The sequence below is a fragment of the Anomaloglossus baeobatrachus genome, chromosome 1 (genome assembly GCF_048569485.1).
Source record: "Anomaloglossus baeobatrachus isolate aAnoBae1 chromosome 1, aAnoBae1.hap1, whole genome shotgun sequence".
NCBI classification, from domain to species: Eukaryota; Metazoa; Chordata; class Amphibia; order Anura; family Aromobatidae; genus Anomaloglossus; species Anomaloglossus baeobatrachus.
Genome location: NC_134353.1, coordinates 671,891,707 through 671,908,927, shown reverse-complemented (window position 1 = coordinate 671,908,927; position 17,221 = coordinate 671,891,707). Strand labels below are relative to the sequence as shown.

At 45.0% G+C, this 17,221-nt stretch overlaps 1 protein-coding gene across 1 annotated transcript in view; it reads left to right on the top strand.

Moving 5' to 3' along the window:
• The window catches only part of LOC142248375 (sodium-dependent serotonin transporter-like), a 183,063-nt gene that overhangs the window by 141,261 nt on the left and 24,581 nt on the right, over positions 1-17,221 (top strand). The window contains exon 9 of the mRNA XM_075320045.1: positions 551-682. Within this exon, the coding sequence (XP_075176160.1) occupies positions 551-682 (132 nt within the window). The remainder of the gene's footprint in view (positions 1-550; positions 683-17,221) is intronic.

Genomic DNA, 17,221 nt, shown 5'->3' with positions numbered 1-17,221 from the left:
AACTTTGCAAGCACAGATTTGGCTAAGAGTATTTAACTTAGAAAATATGGTTGTCCAATACTTTAGTATTGATCATACCAGATCAGTGGTATTTAATCCATGTAATAATATCGATACCAGATCGGAGGGGTTGCAACAGCTCTTCCACTGATCAGCTATTCCCGGTACTGGAGTCAGCAGGATGTGCTTAGATGTGGAATGAAAAAGCACAGCTCTATCAACTGCATAGAGGCTGCAGCGGGATAGTGCCAATCTACGCCTAATTATTTGAATAATGGCGGATGTGCAGTTGAAGGTTGCAGCCACCATACTTTTGACATAGCTGTGCAGTTCCACAAATTATATCTGGCTGCCGCAAGTACCGGGAACCAGTGATCGCAGGCGTGCAAGATGTCGCAACTCCACTAATCTAGTATTGATGACATATCAATACATGCTAGAATAATTTCACTCAGTTGTACATCTATCTTCCATTAATCTCAAGGAAAACTTGCTTATAATACCATTCCAGTTTGAAAAGTAACACCCTTTCTATATCTACCATGATTAGTTTGGAGGCCTTGAAGCTGTTATCACAGCAATCATGGATGAATACCCAGACATTTTGGGTAGGAGGAGAGAGCTGTTTGTCCTTGGATTGGTCATTGTCTGCTTTACTGGTTCACTCAGCACTTTAACTCAGGTATGATAGAATTCTGATCAAAAAGACATCATTTAAAGAGATTTTTCCACAACTAATTTAACCCCTTCTCATATGACCTAATAAACAATTTTCTACTATACTTTTACTACCTGCCCTGCTTCTGTAAGCTTGTCTGTGTGACTGTTTTATTACTCTGTTGTGATGCAGCAAGGTTACTTCCGATCTAGGGACACACTTAAGGCCTTGTGCGCACTAGGTGTTTTTGCTGTGTATTTAGCGGCGTTTTTTACCGCGTTTTTGCGCTGAAAACGCAGTGACATTGCTTCCCCAGCAATGTCTATGAGTTTTCATTTTTGCTGTCCGCACACAGCGTTTTTTTGTAGCTGCATTTTTGTGGTGACCACAAAAGCGCAGCATGTCAATTATTTCTGCGTTTTCAATGAAATGTTTAAAAACGCAATGAAAAACGCATATAGCTGCGTTTCTATGACTAAAAACGCAGCTATAAACGCAAAGGGTGGGTACTAAAGTGACGTGTACAGGAAGAGGATTCTTTCTGTTGGTAAACACAGAAGCGTGAATCCTCCCGGTACCGCCACCGCTGCCTCCACAACCCTCCCGATGCCATGTTAGCTCCCGTGCGGCACCATTTCTGGGCGGGAGGTGGAGGCAGCGGCGAAAACAAAAGTGAACAGTAGAAAACAAAATGTCATACTCACCTGTCTGCAGGGTCCCGGTGCCATGTCCGCTCCCAGCATCTCTCCCGGTACCGCCGCTCCGGCTGTGTGCAGACTCCCCGGGCACGTACGATGCCTGCAGTCACCTGACGCATCAGCTGATCGTAATTCTTGCGGTGACGCCGGCTTTTTAGCTAGCGCCCGGCCGGCTTAACTTATCAGCTGATCCTGCCATCAGGAGACTTCATCAGCTGATTACCGGCAGCTCCTGCAGCGATGGGACAGGATCAGACTCTCATCCGATCGCTCCAGGAGCTGCCGGTAATCAGCACGGACGTGACTCAGTATTTTTTTTTTCTACTGATGCATCAGCTGATTGTATAATCGGCTTTTATACAATCAGCCGATGTGTGATGTGATTCACGTCCTTGAACCTGACACATCATCTGATCGCTTTGCCTTCCAGCAAACCAATCAGATGATATTGGATCCGGATTGGACGGCACGGGACCCTTGACCAAGGATTACTGCGGAGGGGGGTTCTTTATTTCAATAAAGATGGAGTCACTAATTGTGTTGTGTTTTATTTATAATAAAAATATTTTTCTGTGTGTTGTGTTTTTTTTTATCTTTACTAGAAATTCATGGTGGCCATGTCTAATATTGGCGTGACATCATGAATTTCAGGCTTAGGGCCAGCTGACAATATACAGCTAGCCCTAAACCCATTATTACCCAGCGAGCCACCCGACATCAGGGCAGCTGGAAGAGTTGGATACAGCGCCAGAAGATGGCGCTTCTATGAAAGCGCCATTTTCTGGGGTGGCTGCGGACGGCAATTCGCAGCGGGGGTGCCCAGAAAGCATGGGTGCCCTGCACTGTGGATTCCAATCCACAGCTGCCTAGCTGTACCTGGCTGGACTCAAAAATTGGGCGAAGCCAACGTCATTTTTTTTAATTATTTCTTGAAATTCATGAAATAAAAAAAAAATTAAATAAAAAAGGGGCTTCCCTATATTTTTGATTGCCAGACGGGTACAAATAGGCAGCTGGGGTTTGGGGGCAGCCCGTACCTGCCTGCTGTACCTGGCTAGCATACAAAAATATAGCGAAGCCCATGTCATTTTTTTTTTGGGCAAAAAACTCCTGCATAAAGTCCTGGATGGAAGATGCTGAGCCCTGTAGTTCTGCAGCTGCTGTCTGCTCTCCTGCATACACTAGTTCTGCAGCTGTCTGCTCTCCTGCATACAATGAAGAACATATTGAAAAAGGAAATGACATCACACCTTTTTTTTTTTTTCATCAACAATCTTTAATGGCATTGTTCACTGATTAAAAACGCAGTGAGCAAAAACGCAGCAAAAAATGCACCTAAACGCGGTAAAAACACATGCGTTTTTGCCGCGTTTTTTTTTGCTGCGGGTGCGTTTTTTAAGACAAAAACGCACATAAAAACGCAGCGTGAAAAAAACGCTTAGTGCGCACATACCCTAACAGTGCACATTACTGGTGGGGGGCTACCTTTCAGTGAGTGACAGCAGTCTGAGCATGCATGCTCAAATCAGAGCTCACTCTCCTCTCTGCCTCTATCCTGCTGATGATTTGAAGTGTCAGCTCTTTAGCTGAAAAGCTGATGTGGTGCTTGTTTTAAGAAAGTATATTACAAGGTTTCACAGCAGAAGGCATGGCGCTTCAAAGCTTCAGTACGATCGAGGCAGAGGATGATGAAGCCTGATCTGACATTGGTCATGCTTGGTTTAGACTGACTGAAGCTTTGGAGTGCCATCCCTTCAGCTGACAAGTCCTGTGATATACTTTTTTAATAAGCATAATATCACAGCGCATGTCAGCTGAAGGGACGGTGTCCCACGGTGGTGTCCCGCCCCAGAAGCAGTCAAACCACTTGTATCCGGACGGCTCGAGGGTCTCCGGACCCGGGGGCTCAGGGTCACGCTGAAACGTGATGAGGGGCTATTTACAGGGGAGTTAGGTAGTTTGTGACACCACCCGTAGTGTGCGGTAATAGGGAGTACCGCCACTGCCGTTGTGAGTACCCAGGGTGATAGAGTGGGGCAGTCAGATGACGTTACCCTCCATTGGTAGCGGAAGGCCTCGGGACTCTGGATGGTGGATTGGGAAGCAGGGGGAGCGCAGACTTACTGGTTGCAGGGGATAATCAGGAACCCTGCAGCACTGCCTGGTGGTCTGAGACCTGCTTCCAGGCACAGTATTTTTAGAGTGTCTAGGTGGCCCGTCAGCTTGGAGCTTTCTGGGCCCCGCTCCCTACTATGGGTAGCAGAGGAGCTTGCTTTCAGGAGCTCACGCTTGGGATTTCAGTGGGCTGCTTTTCTTGGAAAGCCCTATCCCCCTCGTTGTGCTAGTGCCCCCGATCTCTGAGCTTCGTGGGAACAGTCCATATAGGCCCTGTCCTCCGCAGGTTCATTGCCGGGATGCTTGAAGCTTCTCCCCGAACTAGGGTCCATGTACCCCGACGTGCCTTCGGTCCCAGCCTGGCTATTGATGGCTATTGAATTGCGACTGCTGGCTATCCTCCAGGACTAGCCAAGCACCCAGTCCCAATCTCCCACGACCGGGTCTCCGACTCCTCCGGGTCCAGGCCACCGTTTGTGACCTAGTCTGCTTTTCCCCTGGGACCTCCAACTCCCAGCTTCCTCGAGCTCCTCACAGCTGGAGAGCTACCACTCAACTCTTCTCTCTTTGCTCCACTGGAGCCAACTCACTTGTCACCTCCCACCTCCCTGCCTGACCCCTAGGTGGGTGGCCCTATTCCAGCTTAGCAGCCCACTGGTGTGCCTGACAAGGTGTGGTGCGAGGTGTCACTAGGATTTGTAGATGCGGGTGGAGGCAGTACTGCAAGATGGGGACCCAGAACCATGGGGGTTGAGTCCTGCACTAGAGATAAAGAGCGTGCAGTACCCTGTGTCGACCTGACTAGTCCATAGTAGATTAGAGCTCGGGCACACAAAATGAAAGTCTGAGACAAAATGATGCTGGTGAAACAATCCGCTTATTTTTTATTTTGGTGCAAAGGTCAAAAATAGATGCAATTTTTTCTAACGTTTCGGCCCCTGTCTATAGGCCTTCGTCAGAGCAATCTACAATGAAATAATACAGAAAGAAAAAGAAGACGTTCATAAAAAAATTAACGCAATATTGTACATCTGCAATACGTAAAATAAATATGAACAGTTTACATGATATGCACCGAAAAATACAACTGGGTATCAGAAACACGTCATGACATGGAGAACAAACATATACCATATAAGACATGTACAAATTTTCTTGATTACACATTGTATCTCAACAAGAGAGACAGACCTCATAAAGGTAAAATTAGAAACGTACCTATATGGTCAAAAGAATAGAAATATAAGGTTCCCACACAGAGGATATCCAAATATAATCAATGAAATGCCTAAAAAATAGACACAAATTCCATTATAATGACAATCCGGCATCTACTGTAAAGAGAAACTCATTACTAGACATATTTCTCTGCATAATATAGCGGTGACGGAAAGAACAGAGAAGAAGCAACAGTTGTACAGGAGCAGTGTCAGAGGATTATGCCAGAAAGTAAAGGAGAGAAAGAAAATAAATGTAAAAAATGACAAAAAGGAGAGAGGAGGAAAGGAACAATAAAAGAAAAAAGAAAAAAGAAAAAAGAAAAAAAGAAGAGAAGAAAAAAGGAAGAGAAAGAAGAAGGTATAAGGAGAGTGAATAGGGAAATGGAAAAAATTGCTTTGAAAGAAATGCTCTAAAAAAGATCAAGGTGTATCAGGATAAAACTACCTTTGCTGTTGATCAAATGTTGGTATGTCAGAAATCGGAAATAAGAACTCCTGCTTCAGAGGTAAGTATAGGTAATATGATACCCACTAGTCTGTGCTGTGATACAAGAAAGGGCAAAAGCGGTTGCGTTATAGGATCTCGTCCTAAAAATAATCAATATGCATGTGAAAAAAAGTACATACCCACAGGGTATCTTCTACTACGAGATCAAAAACCGCCTCCAGATACATGGGTGACACGATGTGCTAAAGCCTACCAGTATGAACACACGTCAATGAATATATATCTGCAAAAATGACCAGCCTTAAGATGTTGTAAAAAGCCACAAACCGTAAAAGTGTAAGTTGAAATGGATCTACATAAGTCTGCTTATGGTACTGTAATCCGAGGAACCGAATTAACAAGAGAGGCTTGGTATAGCTGATGAATGTACTATAAAAAATGTGTCAACAAAGCAATAGGTATAAAAATATAAACTGTATAGATCCCATGATCAAAGAAAATAAGACCCAAGTATTCGAAGGTAATACATACCGCATAGAAAATGTGCTAATTGCACACAGGTACCTACAGGAGTAGTCACCTGGAAGAATATAATGCTACCAAGTATCACACTGTCAAGCCTGTAAAACGTATAGAGGGAAATATGTCACAGACCAGCAGTATAGGAAAAAAGACACAAAAACACTTCTACACACCTGATCAGTTGTTGTAAGATAAAGATGAAAAGTGTAAATGGGGCCCGTCATATGCCTGAAAGTAAGGAGTAAGTAAAAGATAGGAATCAACCAGCATGACTAGGAAGGTAGTAAGAAGCCATAGGCGTAACTGTACCTGAGGAACGAGAAATTCTCAAGAGTATAGGCTGTGGTCGCTGTCTCCCAGTGAATCCCTGTGGTGCAACAAGTAGTGGGCTGCCCGCCTTTTTATACAAATCATACCAGCTGTGAACACGAATTAGTGACGTCAGGGTTAGTCGTGGTGCCTGCTGCCCATGCGCGGAGGAACCAAAGGGGCTCATCGGCGCATGCGCCAGCCGCATCCACGGACAACCCATCAGTGCGACAAGAACGTGACGATAGCGGTGGGGTGGGACATCCGGTTTGTGAGGCGGGATATCCGATCTGTGAACCGCATAGTGGAACGCTCCATCGCCCATGCGCAGAAGGGCCCCTAGGCCGATCAGCGCATGCGCAAGTGGCGGTTACCCGAAACATGAAGTAAAGGAGAAACGGGCCAGGCGCACGCGCAGACTGGCCGTGGTATAGGACATGACCGCGCATGAGCGGGCTCACTTCTCCCCAGTGTATGAAGCCTGGCGTTCCGTGCAATCAATATGACATCCGTGGTGTGTGATCATGCACCCGTCACTGCGCCTGAAATAAAGAAAATACTAGAATTAATGACTGAAGGATGGTAAAATGACCAGATCAACACCAGTAAAGGGCATGAAGAGAAATAATAAGATTAGAAGAAAACAAAAGAGAAAAAAAGGGAAAAAAAGGAACAGACGTGAAAAAAACATAGAGCAAAGAAAAAGAATAATATAAGATGAAATAAGAAGACATGAAATAAATGAGAATAGAAATGTGACATAAATAAATTAAGAATTGAAAAGTATATGATAAAAAAATATATAAAGGGAAAGGAAAAAAAATAAATAATAGATGAAAAATAAAGAAATATGAAAACAAGAAAAAAAGATAGTAGAATAACTAACAAAAGTAGAGAATGGTAATAATGGAAATGAATTGGAAAAACATAGAAATCAAAGATAATATAAAAGACAATCAAAAAGAATAAAGAAAAGAAAAGGAAAAGAATAGAGAAAGAAAAAAAAAAATAAATAAATAAATAAGGAAGAAAGAAAACGGACAAGAAGAGATAATCAGACATTAGTATCATATAGGGCAAATACCCCGTTCGAACAATATTCACTCTAGACAAAGACCTCGTATTCACGATTAAGCCCCGATGGTTCCAATGTTTGTAAAAAATAGACACAAATTCCATTATAATGACAATCCGGCATCTACTGTAAAGAGAAACTCATTACTAGACATATTTCTCTGCATAATATAGCGGCGACGGAAAGAACAGAGAAGAAGCAACAGTTGTACAGGAGCAGTGTCAGAGGATTATGCCAGAAAGTAAAGGAGAGAAAGAAAATAAATGTAAAAAATGACAAAAAGGAGAGAGGAGGAAAGGAACAATAAAAGAAAAAAGAAAAAAGAAAAAAGAAAAAAAGAAGAGAAGAAAAAAGGAAGAGAAAGAAGAAGGTATAAGGAGAGTGAATAGGGAAATGGAAAAAATTGCTTTGAAAGAAATGCTCTAAAAAAGATCAAGGTGTATCAGGATAAAACTACCTTTGCTGTTGATCAAATGTTGGTATGTCAGAAATCGGAAATAAGAACTCCTGCTTCAGAGGTAAGTATAGGTAATATGATACCCACTAGTCTGTGCTGTGATACAAGAAAGGGCAAAAGCGGTTGCGTTATAGGATCTCGTCCTAAAAATAATCAATATGCATGTGAAAAAAAGTACATACCCACAGGGTATCTTCTACTACGAGATCAAAAACCGCCTCCAGATACATGGGTGACACGATGTGCTAAAGCCTACCAGTATGAACACACGTCAATGAATATATATCTGCAAAAATGACCAGCCTTAAGATGTTGTAAAAAGCCACAAACCGTAAAAGTGTAAGTTGAAATGGATCTACATAAGTCTGCTTATGGTACTGTAATCCGAGGAACCGAATTAACAAGAGAGGCTTGGTATAGCTGATGAATGTACTATAAAAAATGTGTCAACAAAGCAATAGGTATAAAAATATAATTTTTCTCACCCCCGTACGGGCAGGATCTTTCACATTAGGGGTTTTTTTACATGTGATTCATCATATGTTGTGTATCTAATTAAGTGTCCGTGCGGTCTCGGATATGTTGGGGAGACCACCCAGCATATCCGGGACCGCATTAGTAAACATAAATCAACCATTAGGTGTAAGCAGACACTCTTACCAATTCCAGCACATTTCCATCAGATGGGTCACACAATAGCACAACTGAGATACCAAGTTCTTGAACATGTGGTACAACCTAGGAGAGGTGGCAACAGGATACAGAAATTGAAAGAACGGGAGGCATTTTGGATATACACCTTACAAACATTGGAACCATCGGGGCTTAATCGTGAATACGAGGTCTTTGTCTAGAGTGAATATTGTTCGAACGGGGTATTTGCCCTATATGATACTAATGTCTGATTATCTCTTCTTGTCCGTTTTCTTTCTTCCTTATTTATTTATTTATTTATTTTTTTCTTTCTCTATTCTTTTCCTTTTCTTTTCTTTATTCTTTTTGATTGTCTTTTATATTATCTTTGATTTCTATGTTTTTCCAATTCATTTCCATTATTACCATTCTCTACTTTTGTTAGTTATTCTACTATCTTTTTTTCTTGTTTTCATATTTCTTTATTTTTCATCTATTATTTATTTTTTTTCCTTTCCCTTTATATATTTTTTTATCATATACTTTTCAATTCTTAATTTATTTATGTCACATTTCTATTCTCATTTATTTCATGTCTTCTTATTTCATCTTATATTATTCTTTTTCTTTGCTCTATGTTTTTTTCACGTCTGTTCCTTTTTTTCCCTTTTTTTCTCTTTTGTTTTCTTCTAATCTTATTATTTCTCTTCATGCCCTTTACTGGTGTTGATCTGGTCATTTTACCATCCTTCAGTCATTAATTCTAGTATTTTCTTTATTTCAGGCGCAGTGACGGGTGCATGATCACACACCACGGATGTCATATTGATTGCACGGAACGCCAGGCTTCATACACTGGGGAGAAGTGAGCCCGCTCATGCGCGGTCATGTCCTATACCACGGCCAGTCTGCGCGTGCGCCTGGCCCGTTTCTCCTTTACTTCATGTTTCGGGTAACCGCCACTTGCGCATGCGCTGATCGGCCTAGGGGCCCTTCTGCGCATGGGCGATGGAGCGTTCCACTATGCGGTTCACAGATCGGATATCCCGCCTCACAAACCGGATGTCCCACCCCACCGCTATCGTCACGTTCTTGTCGCACTGATGGGTTGTCCGTGGATGCGGCTGGCGCATGCGCCGATGAGCCCCTTTGGTTCCTCCGCGCATGGGCAGCAGGCACCACGACTAACCCTGACGTCACTAATTCGTGTTCACAGCTGGTATGATTTGTATAAAAAGGCGGGCAGCCCACTACTTGTTGCACCACAGGGATTCACTGGGAGACAGCGACCACAGCCTATACTCTTGAGAATTTCTCGTTCCTCAGGTACAGTTACGCCTATGGCTTCTTACTACCTTCCTAGTCATGCTGGTTGATTCCTATCTTTTACTTACTCCTTACTTTCAGGCATATGACGGGCCCCATTTACACTTTTCATCTTTATCTTACAACAACTGATCAGGTGTGTAGAAGTGTTTTTGTGTCTTTTTTCCTATACTGCTGGTCTGTGACATATTTCCCTCTATACGTTTTACAGGCTTGACAGTGTGATACTTGGTAGCATTATATTCTTCCAGGTGACTACTCCTGTAGGTACCTGTGTGCAATTAGCACATTTTCTATGCGGTATGTATTACCTTCGAATACTTGGGTCTTATTTTCTTTGATCATGGGATCTATACAGTTTATATTTTTATACCTATTGCTTTGTTGACACATTTTTTATAGTACATTCATCAGCTATACCAAGCCTCTCTTGTTAATTCGGTTCCTCGGATTACAGTACCATAAGCAGACTTATGTAGATCCATTTCAACTTACACTTTTACGGTTTGTGGCTTTTTACAACATCTTAAGGCTGGTCATTTTTGCAGATATATATTCATTGACGTGTGTTCATACTGGTAGGCTTTAGCACATCGTGTCACCCATGTATCTGGAGGCGGTTTTTGATCTCGTAGTAGAAGATACCCTGTGGGTATGTACTTTTTTTCACATGCATATTGATTATTTTTAGGACGAGATCCTATAACGCAACCGCTTTTGCCCTTTCTTGTATCACAGCACAGACTAGTGGGTATCATATTACCTATACTTACCTCTGAAGCAGGAGTTCTTATTTCCGATTTCTGACATACCAACATTTGATCAACAGCAAAGGTAGTTTTATCCTGATACACCTTGATCTTTTTTAGAGCATTTCTTTCAAAGCAATTTTTTCCATTTCCCTATTCACTCTCCTTATACCTTCTTCTTTCTCTTCCTTTTTTCTTCTCTTCTTTTTTTCTTTTTTCTTTTTTCTTTTATTGTTCCTTTCCTCCTCTCTCCTTTTTGTCATTTTTTACATTTATTTTCTTTCTCTCCTTTACTTTCTGGCATAATCCTCTGACACTGCTCCTGTACAACTGTTGCTTCTTCTCTGTTCTTTCCGTCGCCGCTATATTATGCAGAGAAATATGTCTAGTAATGAGTTTCTCTTTACAGTAGATGCCGGATTGTCATTATAATGGAATTTGTGTCTATTTTTTAGGCATTTCATTGATTATATTTGGATATCCTCTGTGTGGGAACCTTATATTTCTATTCTTTTGACCATATAGGTACGTTTCTAATTTTACCTTTATGAGGTCTGTCTCTCTTGTTGAGATACAATGTGTAATCAAGAAAATTTGTACATGTCTTATATGGTATATGTTTGTTCTCCATGTCATGACGTGTTTCTGATACCCAGTTGTATTTTTCGGTGCATATCATGTAAACTGTTCATATTTATTTTACGCATTGCAGATGTACAATATTGCGTTAATTTTTTTATGAACGTCTTCTTTTTCTTTCTGTATTATTTCATTGTAGATTGCTCTGACGAAGGCCTATAGACAGGGGCCGAAACGTTAGAAAAAATTGCATCTATTTTTGACCTTTGCACCAAAATAAAAAATAAGCGGATTGTTTCACCAGCATCATTTTGTCTCAGACTTTCATTTTGTGTGCCCGAGCTCTAATCTACTATATGCTGTTTTTTCTCGGTGCACCTACTTGACCAGTGAGCCAGACTCTAGTATTTTGGAATTTAGACCTGACTAGTCCAGCGGCGTCACAGACGGCACTTCAAATCGTCGAAAGGATGGAGTCAGAGAGGAGAGTGAGGTTTGATCTGAGCATACATGCCCAGACTGCTGTCAGTCACTGAGAGGCAGCCCCAACCCACCAGTGATGTGCGCTGCTCAGGTCGTCCAGTTCCAGTCCCAGTCCCTATATCTGAAGTAACCTTACTGCATCACAACAGGATTACAGGCTCAGGGCAGATAATAAAAGGATATTAGGAAAATTATTATTAGGGAGAGTTTGGACATAACAGGTTTTCCACTACTAATTGAACTCATTCTCATAGGTACTGTGGGTTATATATAAAGATATTAATATATGTAACACAAATTTGAAAATTGCTAATTATATGAATTTGTACTCTAATATGCAAATCTGATTTACCCAACGTGACACAGAAGATTTCTCTAGGCACAAAAAAAAAAGACATTGCATTTTTACTTCTAATAAAAGCCATAACTAATGCATCTAAAAATTATTAATTAAAGGGGTTATCAAGTTTGGAAGTTATTCCCTATCCATCAGATAGGGGGTGACTTACGAAACATTGGAGGTCCGATTACTGAGATCCCCACAGATCCTGAGAACAAGTGCACTGAAGGGCCACAAATAAGTGGAGCAGTGGTCAATCATGCACACCTACTCCATTCATTCTTATGGGAGTGCCGAAGACCAACTGAGTACAGCACTTGGCCCTCTCCAGAAGTCCCATTAAGGTTAAATAGAGTGGATGTGTGCATGATTAACCACAACTCTATTCACACGAGGCTCTTCAGAGCACTGGTTCTCAAGATCGGTGGGGAATCCAGCTGTCAGGCACCAAGCAATCAGGAAATTATCCCCTATCACATCAAACAGATAGGGGATAACATCCAAACTTGAGACAATTCTTTTATTGCTACCAAAACAACAACGTAGTAGAGGCGGCGTCACTATCAGAGACACATCTCCCCTAAAGTAATGGTGCCTCCTACTGATCTTGGGAGAAGCCGTGGTTCTCATTTTTACTGCATATGTGCCTTTCTAGAGCTGCCACTGGAAAAACTATAAAAGTGGCAAATACATATGATAATCAAATCTATATCCATACATATATGTTATATATACAATACCTTGAAGAAGTATTCATAGCCCATGAACTTTTCCACATTTTTTCACGTTACACATACAAACTTAAATGTAGTATATTGCTATTTTATGTGATATACCAACATTTATATTCAGTTTCTCTAGTCTGATTATCCTAAAATGAAATCTTATGTGACCAATTGTCTCCAGAAGTCACTTAATTGGTAAATTGAGTCCACCTATGTGTAATTTTTTTCTCAGTATAAGTACTGCTGTTCTATGAAGGCCTCAGTGGTTTGTTTAAGAATATTAGGGGTCAAATAGCATCATGAAAACCAAGGAACACACCAGACAGGTCAGAGATAAAGTTGTGGAAGAGGGTAAAGCGGGGTTAGGTTCTAAAAAGTAGCTCCAGGTCTGAACATTTTAAGGACCACTGTTCAATCTATCATCTAAACATGGAAGGAGTATGGCACAACTGCAGGCCTACCACACAGGCAAAGAAATCAAACCATAGATATCCTGCCACTTAGTGAAAATATATCAGCTGGTTCATTACTTATTCCACCCACCGTACATACATACTCACAGATATGTACATATATACATATGAGTATGTCTCTTCTGTTAAAATTAGAAAAACCCACAATGGTCACAACTTCACAACTTGGAACTGACAAAAATAATTTTCACTTTAACCCCTTAACGACCTTGGACGTACTGAGTACGTCATGGTCACATGGTGCTAAACGACCCATGACGTACTCAGTACGTCCTGGCGAAATCGCGGTCCCGGAGCCCCGGGGAGTGAAATTTGTTTACCTAAACGGTGGATTCGGGAAGGAGGGGACCTCTGCCTGACCTCAGGAGGGGTGGTGCCTCCTCCCCGAACCTACAGAGGCTGTGATTGGCTGACGAACGCCGCTCAGCCAATTACAGTCACTGTAATGTGTCAGCCATTGAAAATGGCTAACACATTGCAATCCAGCCATAATCAGTGCTGCTGTAGCACTGATGACTGGCTGGAGCTGGGTGAACTTTGTTTCACCCGCCCCCAGCTCTGATTGGAGAGACCGGCCTTGTGACCGATCTCTCCCAATCACTGTGGATCTTGTGCCGTCACCGCTACCCTCAGCTTCACTCCGTCCGTGAAAGCTGATGAGAGCGGTCGCTGCAGGTGCCCATCGGTAAGTTATAGCACCCGATCCCCCGCCGCTCCCCGCCGAGATCCCCCGCCGCTCCCCGCCGAGATCCCCCGCCGCTCCCCGCCGAGATCCCCCGCCGCTCCCCGCCGAGATCCCCCGCCGCTCCCCGCCGAGATCCCCCGCCGCTCCCCGCCGAGATCCCCCGCCGCTCCCCGCCGAGATCCCCCGCCGAGATCCCCCGCCGCTCCCCGCCGAGATCCCCCGCCGCTCCCCGCCGAGATCCACCGCCGCTCCCCGCCGAGATCCACCGCCGCTCCCCGCCGAGATCCACCGCCGCTCCCCGCCGAGATCCACCGCCGCTCCCCGCCGAGATCCACCGCTGCTGTCCCTGCCCGCCACGCCGCTTTACACGCCGCTGTCCCTGCCCGCCACGCCGCTGTTCCCGCCGCTGTCCCTGCCCGCCGATCCACCTCTGCTGCCCGCCACGCCGCTGTCCCTGGTCGCCACGCCGCTGTCCCTGCCGCCACCGTCCCCTTTCAGTCGCACCCACCTTTTTCAGCCGCCGCTGCACCCGATCGGCCGCCGCCTCCATCGGCTGCCACTGCACCTAATCGGCTCCCCCCCTCCATGTGCTGCCTCCCCCCCTCCATGTGCTGCCTCCCCCCCTCCATGTGCTGCCTCCCCTCCCCCCTCCATGTGCTGCCTCCCCTCCCCCCTCCATGTGCTGCCTCCCCTCCCCCCTCCATGTGCTGCCTCCCCTCCCCCCTCCATGTGCTGCCTCCCCTCCCCCCCTCCATGTGCTGCCTCCCCTCCCCCCCTCCATGTGCTGCCTCCCCTCCCCCCCTCCATGTGCTGCCTCCCCTCCCCCCCTCCATGTGCTGCCTCCCCTCCCCCCCTCCATGTGCTGCCTCCCCCCCCCTCCATGTGCTGCCTCCCCCCCCCTCCATGTGCTGCCTCCCCCCCCCCTCCATGTGCTGCCTTCCCCCTCCCCCCCTCCCCTCCCCCCCTCCATGTGCTGCCTTCCCCCCCTCCATGTGCTGCCTTCCCCCCCTCCATGTGCTGCCTTCCCCCCCTCCATGTGCTGCCTTCCCCCCCTCCATGTGCTGCCTTCCCCCCCTCCATGTGCTGCCTTCCCCCCCTCCATGTGCTGCCTCCCCCCCCTCCATGTGCTGCCTCCCCCCCCTCCATGTGCTGCCTCCCCCCCCTCCATGTGCTGCCTCCCCCCATGTGCTGCCTCCCCCCCCATGTTCTGCCTCCCCCCCATGTGCTGCCTCCCCCCTCCCTCCATGTGCTGCCTCCCCCCTCCCTCCATGTGCTGCTTCCCCCCCCCCTCCATGTGCTGCTTCCCCCCCATGTGCTGCCTCCCCCCCCCATGTGCTGCCTCCCCCCCATGTGCTGCCTCCCCCCCATGTGCTGCCTCCCCCCCCATGTGCTGCCTCCCCCCCATGTGCTGCCTCCCCCCCATGTGCTGCTTCCCCCCCATGTGCTGCCTCCCCCCTCCCTCCATGTGCTGCCTCCCCCCCAATGTGCTGCCTCCCCCCCATGTGCTGCCTCCCCCCCATGTGCTGCCTCCCCCCCATGTGCTGCCTCCCCCCCATGTGCTGCCTCCCCCCCCATGTGCTGCCTCCCCCCTCCCTCCATGTGCTGCCTCCACTCCATGTGCTGCCTCCCCCCTCCCATCAGACTCTGCCCCCCTCCCTGATCTGCTGCCTGCTCTCTCCCATCCTTTTCACCCTCCTTCATCTGCTGCCTCTTCTGTCTGCTGTGATTCTGCTGCCTAGATCCATCCTGTAAGGTAGGTATCCCCATCTCACCCCCCCATCCTCTGCCGCTCCTCCATCCGCTGCGCCATTTCCCATCATCCATCCGCTGCGCCCTTTCCCATCCTCTGCCGCTCCTCCACCCGCTGCGCCCTTTCCCATCTTCCATCCGCTGCGCTCTTTCTCATCTGCCGCCCCGCCCTCTCGCATCGCATTATCCAGCGCAGTTGCTCGCTTCCAGACTGCAGTGGATGATACGATGCGAGACTCGTGCATTGCTCTCACGTTTGGCACTGGTCTTAGTGGCAGGCGCTCTTTTTTTTTTTTTTTTTACTGATGTCTGTATTTTTTATTTCGCCAAACTAATTTTTTTTGTATGGGGGGGGGCTAGTTTCCAAAATGGGATCACATGTGGGGGAGCTCCATTGTTTAGGCACCTCAGGGGGGTCTCCAAATGAAACATGGCGTCTGCTAATAATTCCAATCAATTTTACTGTGAAATGGCGCTCCTTCTCTTCTGAGCCCCGCCGTACGCCCAAACAATTGATTTCCACCACATATGAGGTATCGTCGTACTCAGGAGAAATTGCACAATACATTTTATGGTGCATTTTTTTCTGATACCCTTGTGGAAAAAAAGCTACCTGTTTGAAAAAACAATTTTGTGGTAAAAAAAAGAATAAAATATTTTCACGGCTGAACATTACAAACGTTTGTGAAGCCTCCAGGGGTTCAAAGTGCTCACTAAACAGCTAGATAAATTCCATGAGGGGTCTAGTTTCCAAAATGGGGTCAATTGTGGGGGAGCTCCATTGTTTAGGCACTTCAGAGGGGTCTCCAAATGAAACATGGCGTCCGCTAATAATTCCAACCAATTTTGCTGTGAAATGGCGCTCCTTGCCTTCCGAGTCCTGCCGTGCGCCCAAACATTTGATTTCCACCACATATGGGGTATCTGCGTACTCAGGAGAAAATGCACCATAAATTTTATGGTGCATTTTTTCCTGATACCCTTGTGATAAAAAAAGCTACCTGGTTGAAGCAACAGTTTTGTGGTAAAAAAATTTTTTTTCTTTTCACGGCTCAACGTTATAAACTTCTGTGAAGCCCCCAGGGGTTCAAAGTGCACATCAAACATCTAGAAAAAATATTTGAGGGCTCTAGTTTCCAAAATGGGGTCATTTGTGGGGGAGCTCCATTGTTTAGGCACCTCAGGGGGTCTTCAAACCCGACATGGCGTCCGCTAATGAGTGCAGCTAATTTTGCACTCAAAAATTCAAATGGCGCTCCTTGCCTTCCGAGTCCTGCTGTGTGCCCAAACATTTGATTACCACCACATATGGGGTATCTGCGTACTCAGGAGAAAATGCACGATACATTTTATGATGCATTTTTCCTGATACCCTTGTGAAAATACTAATTTTTATGGCTAAAGTAACATTTTTGTGTTAAAAAAGTAAAATTTTCATTTTTTCGTCTACATTGCTTTGGTTGCTGTGAAGCTCCTAAAGGGTTAATAAACTTCTTGGATGTGGTTTTGAGCAGAGTGAGGGGTGCAGATTTTAGAATTGGGTCACTTTTGGGTATTTTCTGTCGCCTAGGTTTCTCAAATCACTCCAAATGTGATGTGGTACCTAAACAATTTTTTTTTGTAAATTTTGTTGGAAAAATGAGAAATTGGTGATGAACTTTGAACCCTTCTAACTTCCTAACGGAAATTTTTTTTTTTTCAAAAATTGCGCTGGTGTAAAGTAGACATGTGGGAAATGTTATTTAGTAACTTTTTTGTGTGACATATCTCTCAGATTTATGGGCATAAAATTTCAAATTTTGAAAATTGCAAAATTTTCAAAATTTTCGCTAAATTTCCGAAATTTTCACAAATAAACGCAAAACATATCGGCCTAAATTTACCACTGACATGAAGTACAATATGTCACGAAAAAACAATCTCAGAATCGCCAGGATCCGTTGAAGTGTTCCAGAGTTATAACCTGTCAAAGTGACA